The sequence below is a fragment of the Penaeus chinensis genome, chromosome 28 (assembly GCF_019202785.1).
Source record: "Penaeus chinensis breed Huanghai No. 1 chromosome 28, ASM1920278v2, whole genome shotgun sequence".
NCBI lineage: Eukaryota > Metazoa > Arthropoda > Malacostraca > Decapoda > Penaeidae > Penaeus > Penaeus chinensis.
Genome location: NC_061846.1, coordinates 1,197,568 through 1,215,067, shown reverse-complemented (window position 1 = coordinate 1,215,067; position 17,500 = coordinate 1,197,568). Strand labels below are relative to the sequence as shown.

At 37.9% G+C, this 17,500-nt stretch overlaps 1 protein-coding gene across 4 annotated transcripts; it reads left to right on the top strand.

Annotated features, from left to right (window-relative positions):
- Nucleotides 1-750: 750 nt before the first annotated feature.
- LOC125040165 (beta-mannosidase-like) lies at nt 751-17,119 on the top strand. Of its 4 annotated transcripts, none has more exons than XM_047634687.1 (18): nt 751-865; nt 5,564-5,696; nt 9,299-9,451; nt 10,018-10,166; nt 10,470-10,675; nt 10,955-11,084; nt 11,413-11,559; nt 11,797-11,968; nt 12,237-12,430; nt 12,627-12,817; nt 13,393-13,583; nt 13,796-13,895; nt 14,042-14,219; nt 14,488-14,635; nt 14,946-15,034; nt 15,522-15,641; nt 16,041-16,250; nt 16,519-17,119. In XM_047634687.1, the coding sequence occupies exons 1-18, from the start codon at nt 842-844 to the stop codon at nt 16,831-16,833; spliced, it is 2,850 nt and encodes a 949-aa protein (XP_047490643.1). In that variant the 5' UTR covers nt 751-841; the 3' UTR covers nt 16,834-17,119. The 4 variants fall into 4 exon arrangements, with proteins under 4 accessions (XP_047490643.1, XP_047490644.1, XP_047490642.1 ...); XM_047634688.1 differs by lacking the exon at nt 751-865 and adding an exon at nt 946-1,211; XM_047634686.1 differs by lacking the exons at nt 751-865; nt 5,564-5,696 and adding exons at nt 6,690-6,763; nt 6,915-7,399.
- Nucleotides 17,120-17,500: the final 381 nt, after the last annotated feature.

Genomic DNA, 17,500 nt, shown 5'->3' with positions numbered 1-17,500 from the left:
ATAATAATAACAACAATAATAATAATAACAACAATAATAATAATAACAACAATAATAATAATAACAACAATAATAGTAATACTAAAATAATGATGGTGATGGTGTCGGTGGTGATGGTGATGGTGATGGTGATGGTGATGGTGATGGTGATGGTGATGGTGATGGTGATGGTGATGGTGATGGTGATGGTGATGGTGATGGTGATGGTGATGGTGATGGTGATGGTGATGGTGATGGTGATGGTGATGGTGATGGTGATGGTGATGGTGATGGTGATGGTGATGATGATGATGATGATGATGATGATGATGATGATGATGATGATGATGATGATGATGATGATGATATAATAATAAATAATAACAATAATTACAATAATAACAATAACAACAATAACAACAATAACAACAATAACAACAATAACAACAATAACAACAACAACAACAACAACAATAACAATAACAATAACAATAACAATAACAATAACAATAACAACAACAACAACAAAATAATAATAATAATAAAATATTAATAATAAAATAATAATAATAATAGATAAAATAATGATAAAAATAAAAATAATTATAACAATAATAATAATAATATAATAATAATAACAATAAAATAATAATAAAAATAATAATAATTACTGCTATTACTACTACTACTACTAAGTATAACAACAATAACATTAATAATAAACATATACATACAATTTGAATCTATTAACAGAACAAATAACCACTGTGATAGAGCGAAGAGCGCCTCGTCCTCGACCAGCAAACCGGATACACTACATTCTGGCAATCTTCCTCTTATATGGAGGATTGTAGATTATACAATGTCATTATCCTGGCGAGGAAAGGTAGGGCATGTTTTCTTACTTTTATTACAGGTTATGTCAATATCTATTTTACTATGTGTTGATAGTGATGAGAGAGCAAAGACTACTTCTCGCTGCATGCCATTCCCGAAGCTTGAAATCATACCAATAAATCCATTTTACGCAGAGAAAGCCATTGAAAACAATCAAATATAGAATAAAAAACATTCTTAATAATAGACAAAAATATCAACACAGATAAAAGGGCTAAAACTACACATAACGGACGAGACACGGATGAATAAGGTCCTAAAGTAACGGGAAAATACACCACACAGTAAACCCTCTCTTGACGCTCAGTGCTCTCGACAGCCATGGGGAGGAAGACGTAGGTGCTGGCATTCCATTCTTATTTTATATCTGTTTTTCTATATTATACATTCTATGTTTATTACGTTATATCTGTATCATTCTATATTATATAGTCCATGTTTATTATATTATATTTATGTTATTCTGTTATACATTATCTTTATTACATTATATTTATGTTATTCTCTATTATACATTATGTTTATTACATTTATGTTATTCTCAGTTATACATTATATTTAATACACGTGATAATTCGTGTTGCATATTTTTTTTTCTTCAATCTGTGGTGATTTCATAATCATGCGCAACACGGACTATGGTTCTATCATGTTTATTTATTTGCAATGTGCATTTCTTGTTTTTTATTCATGCTGTGTTTAAACTGGTATGCCATTATTTCTCATTGAGTGATATACACGTTGTTAAAGAGATCATGTTGTGCTGTTTCATACGTTTGTCCTAGTAGGTAATGCATTGGAGTGACGTTAAAATATTGTACAAGATCACCGTTGACAACAGGCGAGTTCATTCGTAAACAGAAGGGTTTTTGGCGCTGGAATTTGAAGTGAAATTCCGTGTGACTTTTATACATGATGTGTGTGTAATATATATATATATATATATATATATATATATATATATATATATATATGTATGTATGTATGTATGTATGTATGTATGTACACACACACACACACACACACACACACACACACACACACACACACACACACACACACACACACACACACACACACACACACACACACACACATATATAATATAACATATATATGTATATATGTATATAGGTATATATAGTGTATAGTATATGGAGTGTTCTAATTATTCTATATCTCTATAATTTAGAGAAATTTTAACAGGAAAACAATGATTCAATGTGAAGGGTCTTTCTCAGGGTTTCGGAAATGTATGTAAGGGAAAAAAAAAGAATTTATGCAGACAAATTTCAAACAAATAAAATACCAAAGTTTCCCGAAATCACCTGATATATCGTAAACAATTATTTTTTTCCCCCTCGAGAATCAGATCATGGTAAAGAATAACTTAATAAATAAACAAATTAAAAAAAAAAAAAAAAAAAAAAAAAAACGTTTTTACTTAATTTTTGTAAGGAAGATGCATCAAGATCATGCAACATTCCTATGCACCACAATGGTTAATGGTTAAAAGCAAATAAATGTGCTAGACATCTAAGGTCATATAGCACTATAGTTAATGTTAGTGAAGGATGGTTGGGTTAGTGATTAGTTGTTAAAGCTGGGTTAAGGAATTGGTGAGTGAATGGGTTAGGGTCGGATGAGGTAATGTAAAGGGGTTAGATATATGCGTTTGAGGAAGGAAAACAGGTTGTCAAAGCAGAAAATGTGAGATTCTGTAAGGATGTCTGATAAATTGGGATGTCTATGTAGGGAGGACGTGGGCATGACAATAGAATATGTGGGACTGAAAGAGGAACATTCGGAAACCGCGAATGTTCCAATGAAGGATAGTTATACTTTCGTTGATTTACTGGCAAAGATTGCAATGCGTGTTGGAGAATTTGAAGGGGAAGGTACTAGAGGGTGGGATAAAGAATGAGGTTGGGGAGGTGGTGTTGTATCAGGAGGGGTGTCGGGAGGTAGATGGTCTGGGGAAGAGAGTACTTGTGACATCAGGGATTCACGTGTGTATCCAGGAGGGAGTGGAAGGGATGGAAGGAATAGAAGGGATAGAGGGGATAGTGGGAGGGTTAATATAGGTGGGGCTGGAGTCAGGGGGAATGGGTTTTGTTGGGATGGGGTAGGAGGATTGGGTGTAGGGAGAATATGAGTAGGAGGAGGATGGATATCGGCAGTCACTTTGAGTGTGGAGGGAGCGGGAGTTGTAGAATTTGAAGGTGGACGAGTATTTGTTTGGGACTCGATTATGTAGTTCTGGATATCTTCAAGAGTTTCTGTAGTGGAGTTGGTTGGGGAGTTTTGTGAGATAAAGGTTTTCTTGTGAGGGGGGGAAGAGAAGTCTGGTGTCTGAAAAATAGGGGCAAAGGAAGGTGGAGGTGATTATGAGGTAGGGGAAGAGGGGGTGGAACGTTTATTCTGTCTGCTGCGGGTAGTGCGTGGAGGGAGAGGGGAAGGTGTTGGGGCTGTAGTAGAGATTGGGGTGTCTGGGTTTAGGATGGCAAAAGAATTTGCATAAGGTAGGAGGTAGAAGAGGGGAAGTTAGATGGAAGGGGGTTGGGTTTAGGAGAGGGTGTAGGAGCTTGGGAGGTAAGGGGGTTGGCAGAGTGAGCGACATTACTGGAGTAGGGGGGTAAGAGAAAAGCCTCGTCGACGTGCTTCCTGTCTGGCTTCACGTAGAGTGAGTCCAAGTCTGAATCTGAGAGTTGCTACCTCAGACTCAAAATTGTAGGTGGGGCAGCCTTTATAAAATACATTATGGGGGCCGCCACAGTTTGCACATGTGCGTGATTGTGCAGAGCAGTTTGATCGAGTATGGCCAGGTTGGGCACATAGCGGGCATCTGGCTGTGGAATGACAGTGTTTGGCTGGGTGTCCTAAACGCCAACAATTTTGGCACTGACGAGGAGGAGGTTGGTATGGTCGGACAGGTAGGGATTCCCCACCTATGTAATCATTAAAGGGAAGGTCATGTCTACGGAAAGTAATTTTGGCAATGTTGATGGATTTCTTACGAATTCCTCTGGGAGGAATGGAGTAGCATTGTACATATGTTGCATCATAGTCTGTGAGACAAGCGAGTAAGTCCTCTCCACAATCTGACCATTCTTTGTCATAGATTGGGCAATCTGTTGGGGAGTCTGTTCCGGTGCAAGTATTGAGGGTTGGATGAGGTTCTGTAGGGATGGGATTACCACATAGATCAGTTAGTTTTGTTAATGCTATAGTTTGGTTTTCAGTTGTTACTGTGACGAGACGGGAGTGGTCGGGTCGGCTACGGAAAGAGACTTTGCCTACTTGTTTTTGGAGACATTGTTGGAAGAGGAGGGTGTTTTGAGAGTAGGGAGCTGTGGGAGGGATCACGAAAAATCGGTCCCATTTGGCTGGGCTAAATAGGGTATTTAGGATTCTTGTAGAGGTGGGGGTAGTAGAAGTGCGGGGACGTATGGAGGAGGGAGTAGTGTTGAGGGGGGTAGTGTTATGGAGAGGTGGGCAATAAGGTTGTAAGGTAGTAATAAGGGGAGATGGGGTGGTTGATGAAGAAGGTTGTGGGAGTAAAGGTGTTGAAGTTGAGCATGTTGGTAGAGTAGAAATGTCTCCTGGGGGTTGGTTGTTGATTAGGGTTGATACTGTACTAGTATGCATTGATGATGGGGGAGTTGTTGCAGTGTTCGGAGCCGTGGTCAAAGGAGAACCGGGATTGGGGCTATTTGATAAAGGGACAAGCCTCATTACCCCTAAGATTGGGATTATGTCTTCATTATTGGCCATGATAAGCCTGGAGTATGTTAGGGAAAAAAAAGTCCACCCCTCAGGGTCCCCTTGAGGGGTAAGGGCCAGGTATGGCAGGGGAATACCGTGCCCATGGTTCCCTCAGGCCGTTCAGGACTGACATAAAGTCAGCCTTTCATCCTTTCAGCACGGCTCACACCTTAGGAGGTGGATAGTAGAAGGGATTGGTGAAGAAATTGAAACGAAAAGTATGAGTGGGAAAAAAGACTATGTAAAATTAGTTGAGTCGATGGCTGAGTCCCAAGGTTGAGGAGTTCCCTATCATTGGGTCTCAGACTTCGTCTCCTAAGCCCCCCCACGACAACAACGGGCAAAGGATTGGGGGGGTTGCACCACAATGACAACTTAAATTAACAAGTACATTCACAGGAGCTCACGCCACGTGCACCGGTTTTCAGCGCGATCTGACTTATCTCGCTGACAAGTGTTGGTTTTCTCATTAATAGATTTTTGTCTGTATAGAGAGGTACTCAGTTGGTGGTCATTTGAGTGTGCTTCTAACTCTCGCTCTGGGAGGTTAGTTAAACCAAAGTGAATAGGTTTTTGATTTAACATCGCAGAAAACATTAAATTTAATTAGATTAGATTAGATTGAATATGGAAACAGAGATAGATTGTTAGAGAGTGTGGGTAATTAAGTCAATGTATATGTAGATCTTGAATTAAGCGTCGAGGAGAAGCATAAATATAGAACGTTAGAGGCTGTAATGATAAGCCAATATATGCAGACCTTGCATTAAACATCGCAGACACATACACAGATTATAAATGATCATACTAACAAACCAACATACATAGATCCTGAAGCAACCCCCCCCCCCAATAAATAAATGAATAAGTATATAAATAAAATAATTTTCTAACAATGCAGTAACTTTTTGTTCTCGAATAGGTGATGAAACGCGCCTTCAAGATGGACCTCAGGAAGTCTGTAATTTTGCTGTTGGGGACAATTTCCGCTTCTAAGGCCTTTTACAGTCATCAAGTGCGTGAGGCTGACTGGTCTTTGACTAACGGAAATGGCTGTAAGTATATTGTATTTTGAGTATTCATTATTATTATTATTGTTGTTGTCGTTGTTGCTATTATTATTATTATTGTTATTATTATTGTTATTATTATTTTTTTATTATCATTAGTTTTATATGTTTATTTATTGTTATTTTTATATATTTATTTATTATTATTTTAATATATTTATAAATAATTATTTTTATATATCTATTTATTATTATTTTTATATATTTATTTATCATTATTTTTATATATTTGGAAGAGCGCAGTTTTACCAGTATTTTTCCACCTGAGAATGGTTAACATTAATAACTAGCGTATTTTGGCCATATTGATTAAATGGTTCGCAGGTTTTCAGTTACATTACAGGCAACTGGAGCTATTAATAGTAAAGCTTTGGCAGGCATTATTGGTAATTATGAAGAAAATATTATTATCACCCCATACGTGTTTCTTGTAAAGATTAAAAGAACTTAGGTATCAGTCTTTAAGGAAAATATGACATTTTCGCTTGATTCCAATTTGGCTTGTGACTGATACAAAAGGGGATGTTATGCAGTGTGTGTGGGAACACTCCATTTGGCTGCATTTAAGGACACGTCGGCCCGCCCACACACATGCACGCATACTCATTCTCATTAGCTCTAACTCAAACTCTAACTCACACACTCACAACTCTAACTCACACACTCACAACTCTAACTCACACACTCACAACTCTTACTCACACACACACACACACACTCACACTCACACTCACACACTCTCTCACACACACACACACACACACACACACACACACACACACACACACACACACACACACACACACACACACACACACACACACACCTCCCCCCCCCCATTCATCCATACAGCCCCTACTCTTCTTGATAAACAAATTGAACAGAGAAACACATGGAGGAAGAGAATCTATTTAGATAAGCTATCAGTACAGATAAGGTATCTGTTTAGACATGCTATACACCTTATGCCATCAGTGTTGCGGGAGCGGGCGAATACACTCGGGTTTTCGAAACGTTTCTTCAGAATGACAGAGAGTGATAGTTCTGAGAAAGTGAATGCTACTTTTAATTTTACACTGGGATTATTGTAGAAGATTATTGTGATAAATTGAATTGTTTTTTTTTTTGGAGGCGAAACTTTTTCAGAAGTATGATGGTAACTTGGTATAGAAAAAATGTAAACTTCTTACATTTTTTTTTCAGCAATAGAAATCACTTAGAATTCAATTGTAAAGTAGAAGTTTAAGTTTGAAAATATACCAGATGCGATCCCACATTACCGAAAAGAAAGAAAAGAAAGGAAAAAAAATAACGACGAGAAAAGAATATCATGAAATGATAAAACAGTGTACGGAAATTAGACCAAAAATAGACATGTAACACAATTAAAAAAAAACAAAAAAACAAACAGAGAGAGAAAGAGAAAGAGAAAGAGAAAGAGAAAAGGAGACAGAAAAGGCAAAGGCAAAGGCGAGAGCAAATCATGGCCCCCAACCCCCTGAACCGCGAGCGAGAGGCCCGCAGAGAAGGGCCGTGGTGGCGTGTGTATGGCCCAGTGCTCTTCTGCGTGGCCATAATGTGTGCTGTGGCCAGTTACCTCGCCTATGTCGCCTATGCCAGCACTCACACGGCACACGACACGATAATTATGATTCCGTCTAATTGGTCGCTGAGGAATGGGAATGGCAGTGAGTTGGCGGTGTATTCTGGGGGTTTAAAGGGGGGGGGGGGGGCAGGGCAGAAGTGGGTGAGGTTGTTATAATGATATTGGTACTATTGTCATCACCATTATTGTTATTAGTGTAGTTGTTAAAGCTGTTTAAGTTATTGTTATTAGTATTAAGATCGTTATCACCACATCATTACCATCACCATCATCATCCTCATCATCATTATCATCACAATCATCATTATCACCACCACCACCATCCTCCTCCTCATCATCATCACCACCATCACCATCACCCCAATCACCACCATCCTCATCATCACCCTCCTCCTCCTCCTCCTCCTCCTCCTCCTCCTCATCACCCTCCTCCTCCTCCTCCTCACCATCACCCTCCTCCTCCTCCTCCTCACCATCACCACCATCCTCCTCCTCCTCACCATCACCACCATCCTCCTCCTCCTCACCATCACCACCATCATCCTCCTCCTCCTCCTCCTCACCATCACCATCACCATCACCATCACCATCACCATCACCACCACCACCATCCTCCTCCTCCTCCTCACCATCACCACCATCCTCCTCCTCCTCCTCACCATCACCACCATCATCCTCCTCCTCCTCCTCACCATCACCATCACCATCACCACCATCCTCCTCCTCCTCACCATCACCACCATCCTCCTCCTCACCATCACCACCATCCTCCTCCTCACCATCACCACCATCCTCCTCACCATCACCACCATCCTCCTCACCATCACCACCATCCTCCTCACCATCACCATCACCACTATCCTCCTCCTCACCATCACCACCATCCTCCTCCTCACCATCACCACCATCCTCCTCCTCACCATCACCACCATCCTCCTCCTCACCATCACCACCATCCTCCTCCTCACCATCACCACCATCCTCCTCCTCACCATCACCACCATCCTCCTCCTCACCATCACCACCATCCTCCTCCTCACCATCACCACCATCCTCCTCCTCACCATCACCACCATCCTCCTCCTCACCATCACCACCATCCTCCTCCTCACCATCACCACCATCCTCCTCCCACCATCACCACCATCCTCCTCCTCACCATCACCACCATCCTCCTCCTCACCATCACCACCATCCTCCTCCTCACCATCACCACCATCCTCCTCACCATCACCACCATCCTCATCCTCACCATCACCACTATCCTCCTCATCCTCACCATCACCACCATCCTCCTCCTCACCATCACCACTATCCTCCTCATCCTCACCATCACCACCATCCTCCTCCTCACCATCACCACCATCCTCCTCCTCACCATCACCATCCTCCTCCTCACCATCACCACCATCCTCCTCCTCACCATCACCACCATCCTCCTCCTCACCATCACCACCATCCTCCTCCTCCTCACCATCACCACCATCCTCCTCCTCACCATCACCACCATCCTCCTCCTCACCATCACCACCATCCTCCTCCTCCTCACCATCACCACTATCCTCTTCCTCCTCACCATCACCACCATCCTCCTCCTCCTCACCATCCTCCTCCTCCTCCTCCTCACCATCACCATCCTCCTCCTCACCATCATCACCATCCTCCTCCTCACCATCACCATCATCATCCTCACCATCATCATCATCACCTCCACCTTCTCCACCACCTCTTCAACAACCACCTCCACATCCATCTCCACCATCACCTTAACCTCCACCTCCACCACTATCACCTCCATCTCCTTAACCCCCATCACCACCTCCACATCCTCAACCCCCACCACCACCTCTACTACCGCCACCACCACTGAGTGATTCAATGTCTAAATTTTCCAGAATATAAACCCTCTCTGGGTTGTAAATTTAATGAATTGACCAAGTGATAACCAATGACGCTAATAATGAACGATTTCAATTTGCAGCCATCCAGGTTGGAGGAACCGTGCCAGGGGGGGTGTACACTGACCTCCTCTTAGCCAATGTTCTGAATGGGGGCGACTTCTACCATCGCTTCAATGATTTCGAGTACCGTTGGGTAGCCAATGATAACTGGACCTACTCTACGGCATTTGACGGTAAGCTGATTTTTTTTTTTCTCTTCTTTTCTTTTTCTTCTTCTTTGTGGTTGTAGGTAGGTTGGTGATTAGAGCTGTTGTATTTTTTAGTATTGTTGTTTTTATTGTTGGTTATTTATATTAATTATATTTTTTATCATTATCTTTTTTTCCCTTCTTCATAATATTCCTTTTCTTCTTCTTATCATTATCATTATTATTATTGTTATTATTATTATTATTATTATTTTTATTATTGTTATTATTATTGTTATTGTTATTATTGTTATTGTTATTATTGTTATTGTTATTATTGTTATTGTTATTATTGTTATTGTTATTATTGTTATTATTGTTATTACTGTTATCAACATCATCATCATCATCATCATCATCATCATCATCATCATCATCATCATCATCATCATCATCATCATCATCATCATCATCATCATCATCATCATCATCACTATTATTACTATTATTACTATTAGTATTATTATCAACATCATAATTATTATCATAATCATTATTATTATTCTAACTGATATGCCTGTATTTAGAGTGTGCAATGCCTTCTCTTGCAGTTGACCCCAAATTAGTGGAACATGAACGAGTAGCACTGATTTTTGAGGGTTTAGACACAGCAGCCGAGGTTGTGGTCAACTCCAAGACTGTGGGGGAGTCAAACAACATGTTTGTCAGATATGTGTTCGATGTGAAGGATTACCTTGAGGTTTGTGAGAATGGGAGTAAAAGGGGGCAGGAAGGAAATGGGTGAGAATTATATTAGGCTGATTATATGCAGAAATATATTGAAGTATATTGAGAAGTTTATTGAGTAAATTTATTTCATGTATAGTCCCTTTTTTATCAACACAGTAATATGATTTTGCCCTTTGCATGGGAGATTGTCACTGTAAGGGAATGCATCCTGTAATTAAATGTAAATTGAAAATAGAGTAAAATGCACATTGAACTGACAAAGAAAATGTAAAAAAGCTTATAACATATAAGTCCGCATCTCCTTTCTTCTTAGGGCACAACAGTAAATCTCGATGTTGCATTCCGATCGCCCAGTGAGTATGCCACCCAGAAGTACAATGAACAGGCTGTAGACTACATAGTTCCACCAAAGTGTGTGGATCCAGCATTCAAAGGGATATGCCACGCCAACCACATTCGCAAGATGCAGGCCTCTTTCAGCTGGGATTGGGGTCCAGCCTTTGCCAATTCGGGGATTTGGTGTGTAATAAGTGCTTTCTTTCTGTGTGAATGGTGTTTTCCCTTTAGGGTTTTATAAGTGGGTTGAACATGAATGATCACTGAATTGTATGGTTTTCTGCTAATTCTGATTTGACAAGTGTTAGATACTTAAAATAGAGTACTTTTTCTGAAGGATCTCTGAAATATATATCACCATATGCATATATCATTATTATTTATGACTTTCACTTTTCTACCTTGAAACTGCACAAGTAAATAGTCTTCGGATCTGAATGATATATATTTTTTCCTTAACAGGAAAGACTGGCACATAGTTGGATGGAACTCTTTACTTGTCAAAAACATTATGTTTACTGCCCGTCCTACGTCTACTCTGCCTTCAGTCCCAGACCACAGTTTCAAACCTGGTTGGGATGTCACTGTAAAGGTATAGCCTTCTGATGGGATCATTTTCCATTTCTCTTTGGGTAATGCAGGTCATTGGAAGTTGGAGATGAAAGCAATAATATCACTTTTATATCATCATCATCATCATTATTATTATAGTTATTGGGTGTGTTTCTCAGCTACCTGAGAAATTGCTTCTAAAATGGAATATGATGTATAATATGCCTACATGATCAGTCTAAGAACAAGATATTTTCACAGTAATGTTTTCAGCATGCAGAGTCATTTTCCAGATTTAATTAAAAGTGAATACCACCTTGTGAAGATACTCTGATAACTTCATCTCTATCACTTTGTCCATGATTTAGGTGTTGTGTGACTCAGCCATTGAACAAAGACAAATGGATGGAAGTGTGTATGTGTCTCTGGCAGATATCTTTAGCATGAAGTATACAGTCACTGCTGTCATTGATAAGTATGAGACAATGCTCACCTTAAATTTCACCCTTGAAGAGGTATGTTAATGTAATTTTCAGAGTTAACAATACTTAAATGAATGTATACCTTTTATAAAGCTATAGCATACATGGAGATTTTTTTCTTTTTCAATATTGTCCACTTTGCCATACACAAAAGAGGATTTAATGAAATAAAATTTCCTTTCTTGAATTTTCCAATCGATAGTTTTTACATTCATAGATAAAGCTCATAGTTAACTGTATATAAACATTTTCCACTGAATATACACCCAGAACCAAGTAGAGATGTGGTGGCCCAATGGTTATGGTTCCCAGCCATTATATGAACTGTCGGCTGTCTGGAAGAACAAGGACCAGAGCGAGGAGTCCAGTGCAAGTGTACGGGTTGGGTTCCGAACGGTAGATCTGAACCAAGACTATGTCGATGAAGCTGATCCAGCCAAAGGTAATTTTTTTTTTTTTTTTTTTTTTTTTTTTTTTTGAAAAGGAAGATTTTTTAGATCTTTTGTCCTATTTTTAAATGTGGGTTTGGAGACACTTCTTGAGGAAGAGATTTTAGATAAAATGAGTGTAAGGATAAACTTGTTATTTTTGTTATCAGTTTTCATTTAAACTCATCAGTCATGCTTAGCATACTTGAAACATTTTCATTATCAAGAAAATGAAGTTCACAATAATAGTCATCAATAATGCTAGTTTCTGTTTCCCCACAGGTCGGCACTATAGGGTGATAGTGAACAATATTACAATGTTCATGAAAGGCACCAATTGGATACCTGCTCATGTACTGCCAGAGATGGTGACAGAACATTACACAAGGGAACTTTTGAAGGCAGCGGCTGATACTCATCAAAACTGCATTCGAGTGTGGGGTGGAGGCATCTATGAGACTGATGTGTTTTATGAGGTATTGTGGCATTTTGGCATTCCCACTAGTTTTTATATGTAGAGTAAAGCAGTGATATGAGGGCGATATGGAATTTGCCTTTCTGAAACTGTTGTGTAAAAGGTATAAAATATCTTCAGATCAAATGTTTTTTCTTTATTTCTCTTCTTACAAAGCAAGGAACTAAATTATTTTTTTTTTCTCGTACCTTCAACAGATTGCAGATGAGCTTGGACTCCTTATATGGCAGGATTTCATGTTTGCTTGCAGTATGTACCCTGTCGATGAACCATTCCTTGAGACAACAAAGATGGAAATCAAAATGCAGATTCAGCGTCTTCAACATCACCCAAGCATTCTCCTTTGGGCCGGTAACAATGAGAATGAGGCTGCATTGAGGGGCAACTGGTAAGAGATTTTGATTTCTGTATTCCAGATGAATTTTAATTTAAATTTTATCCTTATTCACTCAAAAGCCATAGAGTATATTAATCATCTTTGAAATATGCCATTCATACCTAGTCATCTGATATTGCATACCAGGCTTATTCTCCTCCTTTCTGCATACCTTTAATGTTTTGCTGGACTGTAGGAATTTTGTAGAATCAGTACACGTTGCAACTATTTTATATTCATATATAATAGATAATGTGATTGTTATATATACTTTACTACAGGAACATTTGATATTACACATATGAATTTATTTTTTCATATTAATTTTTTTTCATGACCTTTGCAATTTTTAAACGGTATCAGTAACCAATGTTAGCTTGACAAGTTCATTAGGATGTTTGTGATAAGAGGCTTTGATTTAGAAGTTTGTTTTAATTCCTAAGTGAATTATATTTAACCACAGCATTTTGAAATCATACATCATAGTTGATGGTATTCTTGCTTTTGTAATGTGTTTATTTATTTAATGATTTTATGGAGCAACAGAAGACCAAAGTCTGGCATAAATCTACTTGTATCTTTAATAGGTATGGAACAGCATCAGACTTCGAGCTCTATAAGAGAGACTACATAAAGCTGTATGTAGACACAATAAAGACAGTGGCAGTGGAAACTGATGACAGTCATCCTTTCGTGATAAGTTCTCCAAACAATGGTATTGAATCGGAGGAAGAAGGTCACGTTGCCGTTAATCCGTACAGTACTCTGTATGGTGATGGTTAGTTGAATTTTCATACCTGTAATGTATTCTACTTGTGATTTTCATGTTGAATTAGATATGAATGAATTGAATGGATATGGCACTTTGATATTGAAGGAATTTATGTAGTTTTTTTTTGTACCAGATTTGGATATGGCATATGTACTTATGTGGTGTGTCTGTTTTACATAATGTGATATTATTTTCATACTATTCTTTCCCTACAACAGTCCACTATTACAATTACCTGAGTGATGCTTGGCTTGGTCATGCTACACCAAGAACGAGGTTTGCCTCTGAGTATGGCTTCCAGTCTTGGCCTGTCTTCAGGTATGTATATATGCATTCAAAACCTGATATTCTGTCCTTAAAAAAAGAAAAGAAAAGAAATGAATATCACTGACAGATAATATTAGTCCTTATAATGATTAAAGTAAATCATAAAATTCAACTAGTCACTCAAAATCTGTTATCAGGACAATGAAGGCAGTGACTACAGAAGAGGACTGGAACAGAGAGTCAGCTATGATGTACCACCGTCAGCACCACCCAGGTGGACAGGCAGAACTAGCATTGCAGATTGGCTTGCATATGCACATGCCTCCCCAAGATGGATCTGTTGAAGTCTATGAATATTATCTGTATCTCAGCCAGGTGTGATGTGTGTGAGAAGTTCTTAGTGGGAGGGGAGATATGTACTTGTAGGTGAAATCTTACAAAGTCTTTGTTTCATGTTGTATTGGTTAGCTTGTATAAAAATGATTTCAGAAGAGATTACTGGTGAACTAAATACTTGAGAAACAAAAGAGCCTGTATTGGAACTGTGTTAAGTGTGTATTTTCAAGCTATCTATCTATATATATATATATTTTTGAATGCTAATTCTTAGACTAGTGTTTTAATACATGATTACTCCTAACAGATTCACCAGGCAGTTGCTATAAAGACTGAAACAGAATTCTACCGTCGTGCGATGAGCGATCTGAATGAGAAAGGAGAAGGGTACACGAGTGGAGCTCTTTACTGGCAGCTAAATGATATCTGGCAGGGAGCTTCTTGGGCCTCCATAGGTACTGTTGTTGTGTAAAAAGACTTGTAGGCACAAGCACACAAAGGCACAAATACAAAGAAGCATACAGTTGCAGATATAGACAGATGTAGACATGGATACAAATGTAGTCATGAATATAGTCATGAGCATGGACATACACATGATCACAGAAACAGACATGGGCAGGGAAAAGAACACAGACAAATATAAACTTCTAGATACATGTACAGACAGTTATAATTTAAATATTGCATACTTGGATATATATTGCTGAATCTCTTGTTTCCAAAATTTCTCTCATTATTTTTCATTGTTCACTGATTTTCCAGAGTATGGAGGTCGCTGGAAGATGCTTCACTATTATGTTAAGAAATTCTTTGACCCAGTCCTTGTCTCGATGTACGTGGAGAATGAAAAGGTATACATTTATAGACTGTTTTCAAGCTTTATTTTGTCTGAATCCAACTTGATTATGCACATCCATAGTCATACGTTGGTGTTATATTCTGTCAACTATTCTGATTATAAGTGAAATGTCTATGAATTCAAATTTCTCCAATTAGAGATGCACAAGAAGAGGTTTTACTTGCCAAAGATACCATTCTTTTTTTCATTATTACCTAGATGTTCGCTTCTGTTTCACTAATAGATTCTTTAAGTGAAGGTTTAAGTCACAATTTTTGTTGGAGATAAGTGATAAAGAACTAATACTTTTGATAATTATACCATTTTTTCCTGTGCATATTTGCTTCTTTATAACTTTTTATATTCTGACCATTAGCTTATCTAAGTTCTCCCCGAATTAGAATTTTCCAAAGAGACAAATTGTATTGGGAGCTGTGTAGGTAAATTTATGGAAGTATAGTTGAACAAATTTATTTTATACTGTATGATTATTTTTACAGTTGTTTGTCTACATAGTGAGTGATCTTGTACATCCTGTTGATGATCTGCGACTGGTGATTGATCTGCATCGCTATGACAGGAAGGAGAGAGTTCACAATATAAATGATACTGTTCTTGTTGTAAGTTTTGGAGAAAGAGCTTGTTATTCCTCATTTGTTATTTACATATGCAGGTGCAGATACTTGCACTTGTATGCATACATGCATATACACATGCACGCATACCAGCATGCGCACATGAACACATGAACACATAACACATGAACACATAACACATGAACACATAACACATGAACACATAACACATGAACACATAACACATGAACACATAAACACATAACACATAAAAAAAAACACACACACACACACACACACACACACACACATATATTTGGATGTTACTGAGGACTCAATTATGACTTGTATATAAAATTTTGTAAATTTTATATTGAAATATATAGCAATTATTATTATCACACACTTTTTGACATTTGAATGTTAATCACTACTTCCTTACAGTCCCCGTCTGAGGCCAGTTTAGTAATGGAATTAGACATGTGGCAAGACCTTCAAATGGATCAGCTATGCACATATGATCTCTATGATGAAGAAGATGTTTGTTTTGTAGTGTCACATCTTTACCATTCCAATGGTTCTCTTGCGGCGCCGGATAATTTCCTCTTATTTGGAAAGCCGAAAGATGCTTTCTTACCCCATGCTGTAGTCTGGGTAAGGTATTTTGTTTTCAAATATTTTGGATTTTTTATGGATGGTCTTCCTGTTTGGATATCATGGTTTAGATGATGCAGAAATACCTGAGTATGATATAATAGTATGGATAGGATTTGTAGCTTCATGTATTTGATTTTATCTTATCATTATCTAATGTCTTCATATTTGATTACATAATGTAATGTCTTCATATATGATTATATAATCTAATGTCTTCATATTTGATTAAACGCTGTTTCTAATTCTAATTCTGATTGAAACGCAGTTGAACAACATCTCTGGCCCAACCCAAACCCAACACAGTAACTGGACCTTCAGCATGACTGTCAGGAGCGATGAGGTAGCGCTCTTTGTGTGGCTTGAGTTGGACTGCCCTGGTGTCTTCTCGGATAATGGATTCCTAATGACTGGGGATGTGGAAGTGGAATTTTATGCCTATGAGGAGATTACTCTCACTGAGATAGAGGAAAACATCTCTGTCATTTCTCTTACGGATACATATAGCAAAGAGAGGGTGTCTAAGAACTTCATCGACAGAGCTTTTCATCCAAATGACATTATGAATGTAGTTCATTTCTGAAAAGAGATATTTAGTAACTGGAAGTACTGATTGATATTAGTTACATTGTATGATGAATATGCCAATTTAATTGCTTTTATGATACTTTGAATATAAGTTGGTGTCTTGGGAAATATATAGACAGGTTGCAGTGAGGGTTATTTGGGGAGAGGTATTTCATGAATAAATTGACATATTATATCATAGAAGTCCTGGGACCTGACATGTGAAATAAAGGGCATACTTTATCTCCTCTTTTGACTGTCACAAACTATAAAGATTTATGTAATTAAAAATATAAAGACAACAATTATTATTGTTTCCCAGTACATTAGAAAAAGGTTCACAGTTTTAAGAATATCACTGGAAAAACATTTCAAGTTAACCAGATTATTTAATACTGGTTAATGCATTGCAGATGAAACTTTTTGTTTTTGAGAGAATATGATATATACCATTTTTGATACCATCAGTAACCATTACTAGGCATACATAATATATATATATATATAGATAGATACAGAAATACATATACATATATATATATATATATATATAAAAAGATACACACATACATATACATATAAATAAATAGATACATATAAATATATGTATATATATAAATAGATACATATACATATAAATAGATACATAAACATATATATAGATATGTATACATATATATATA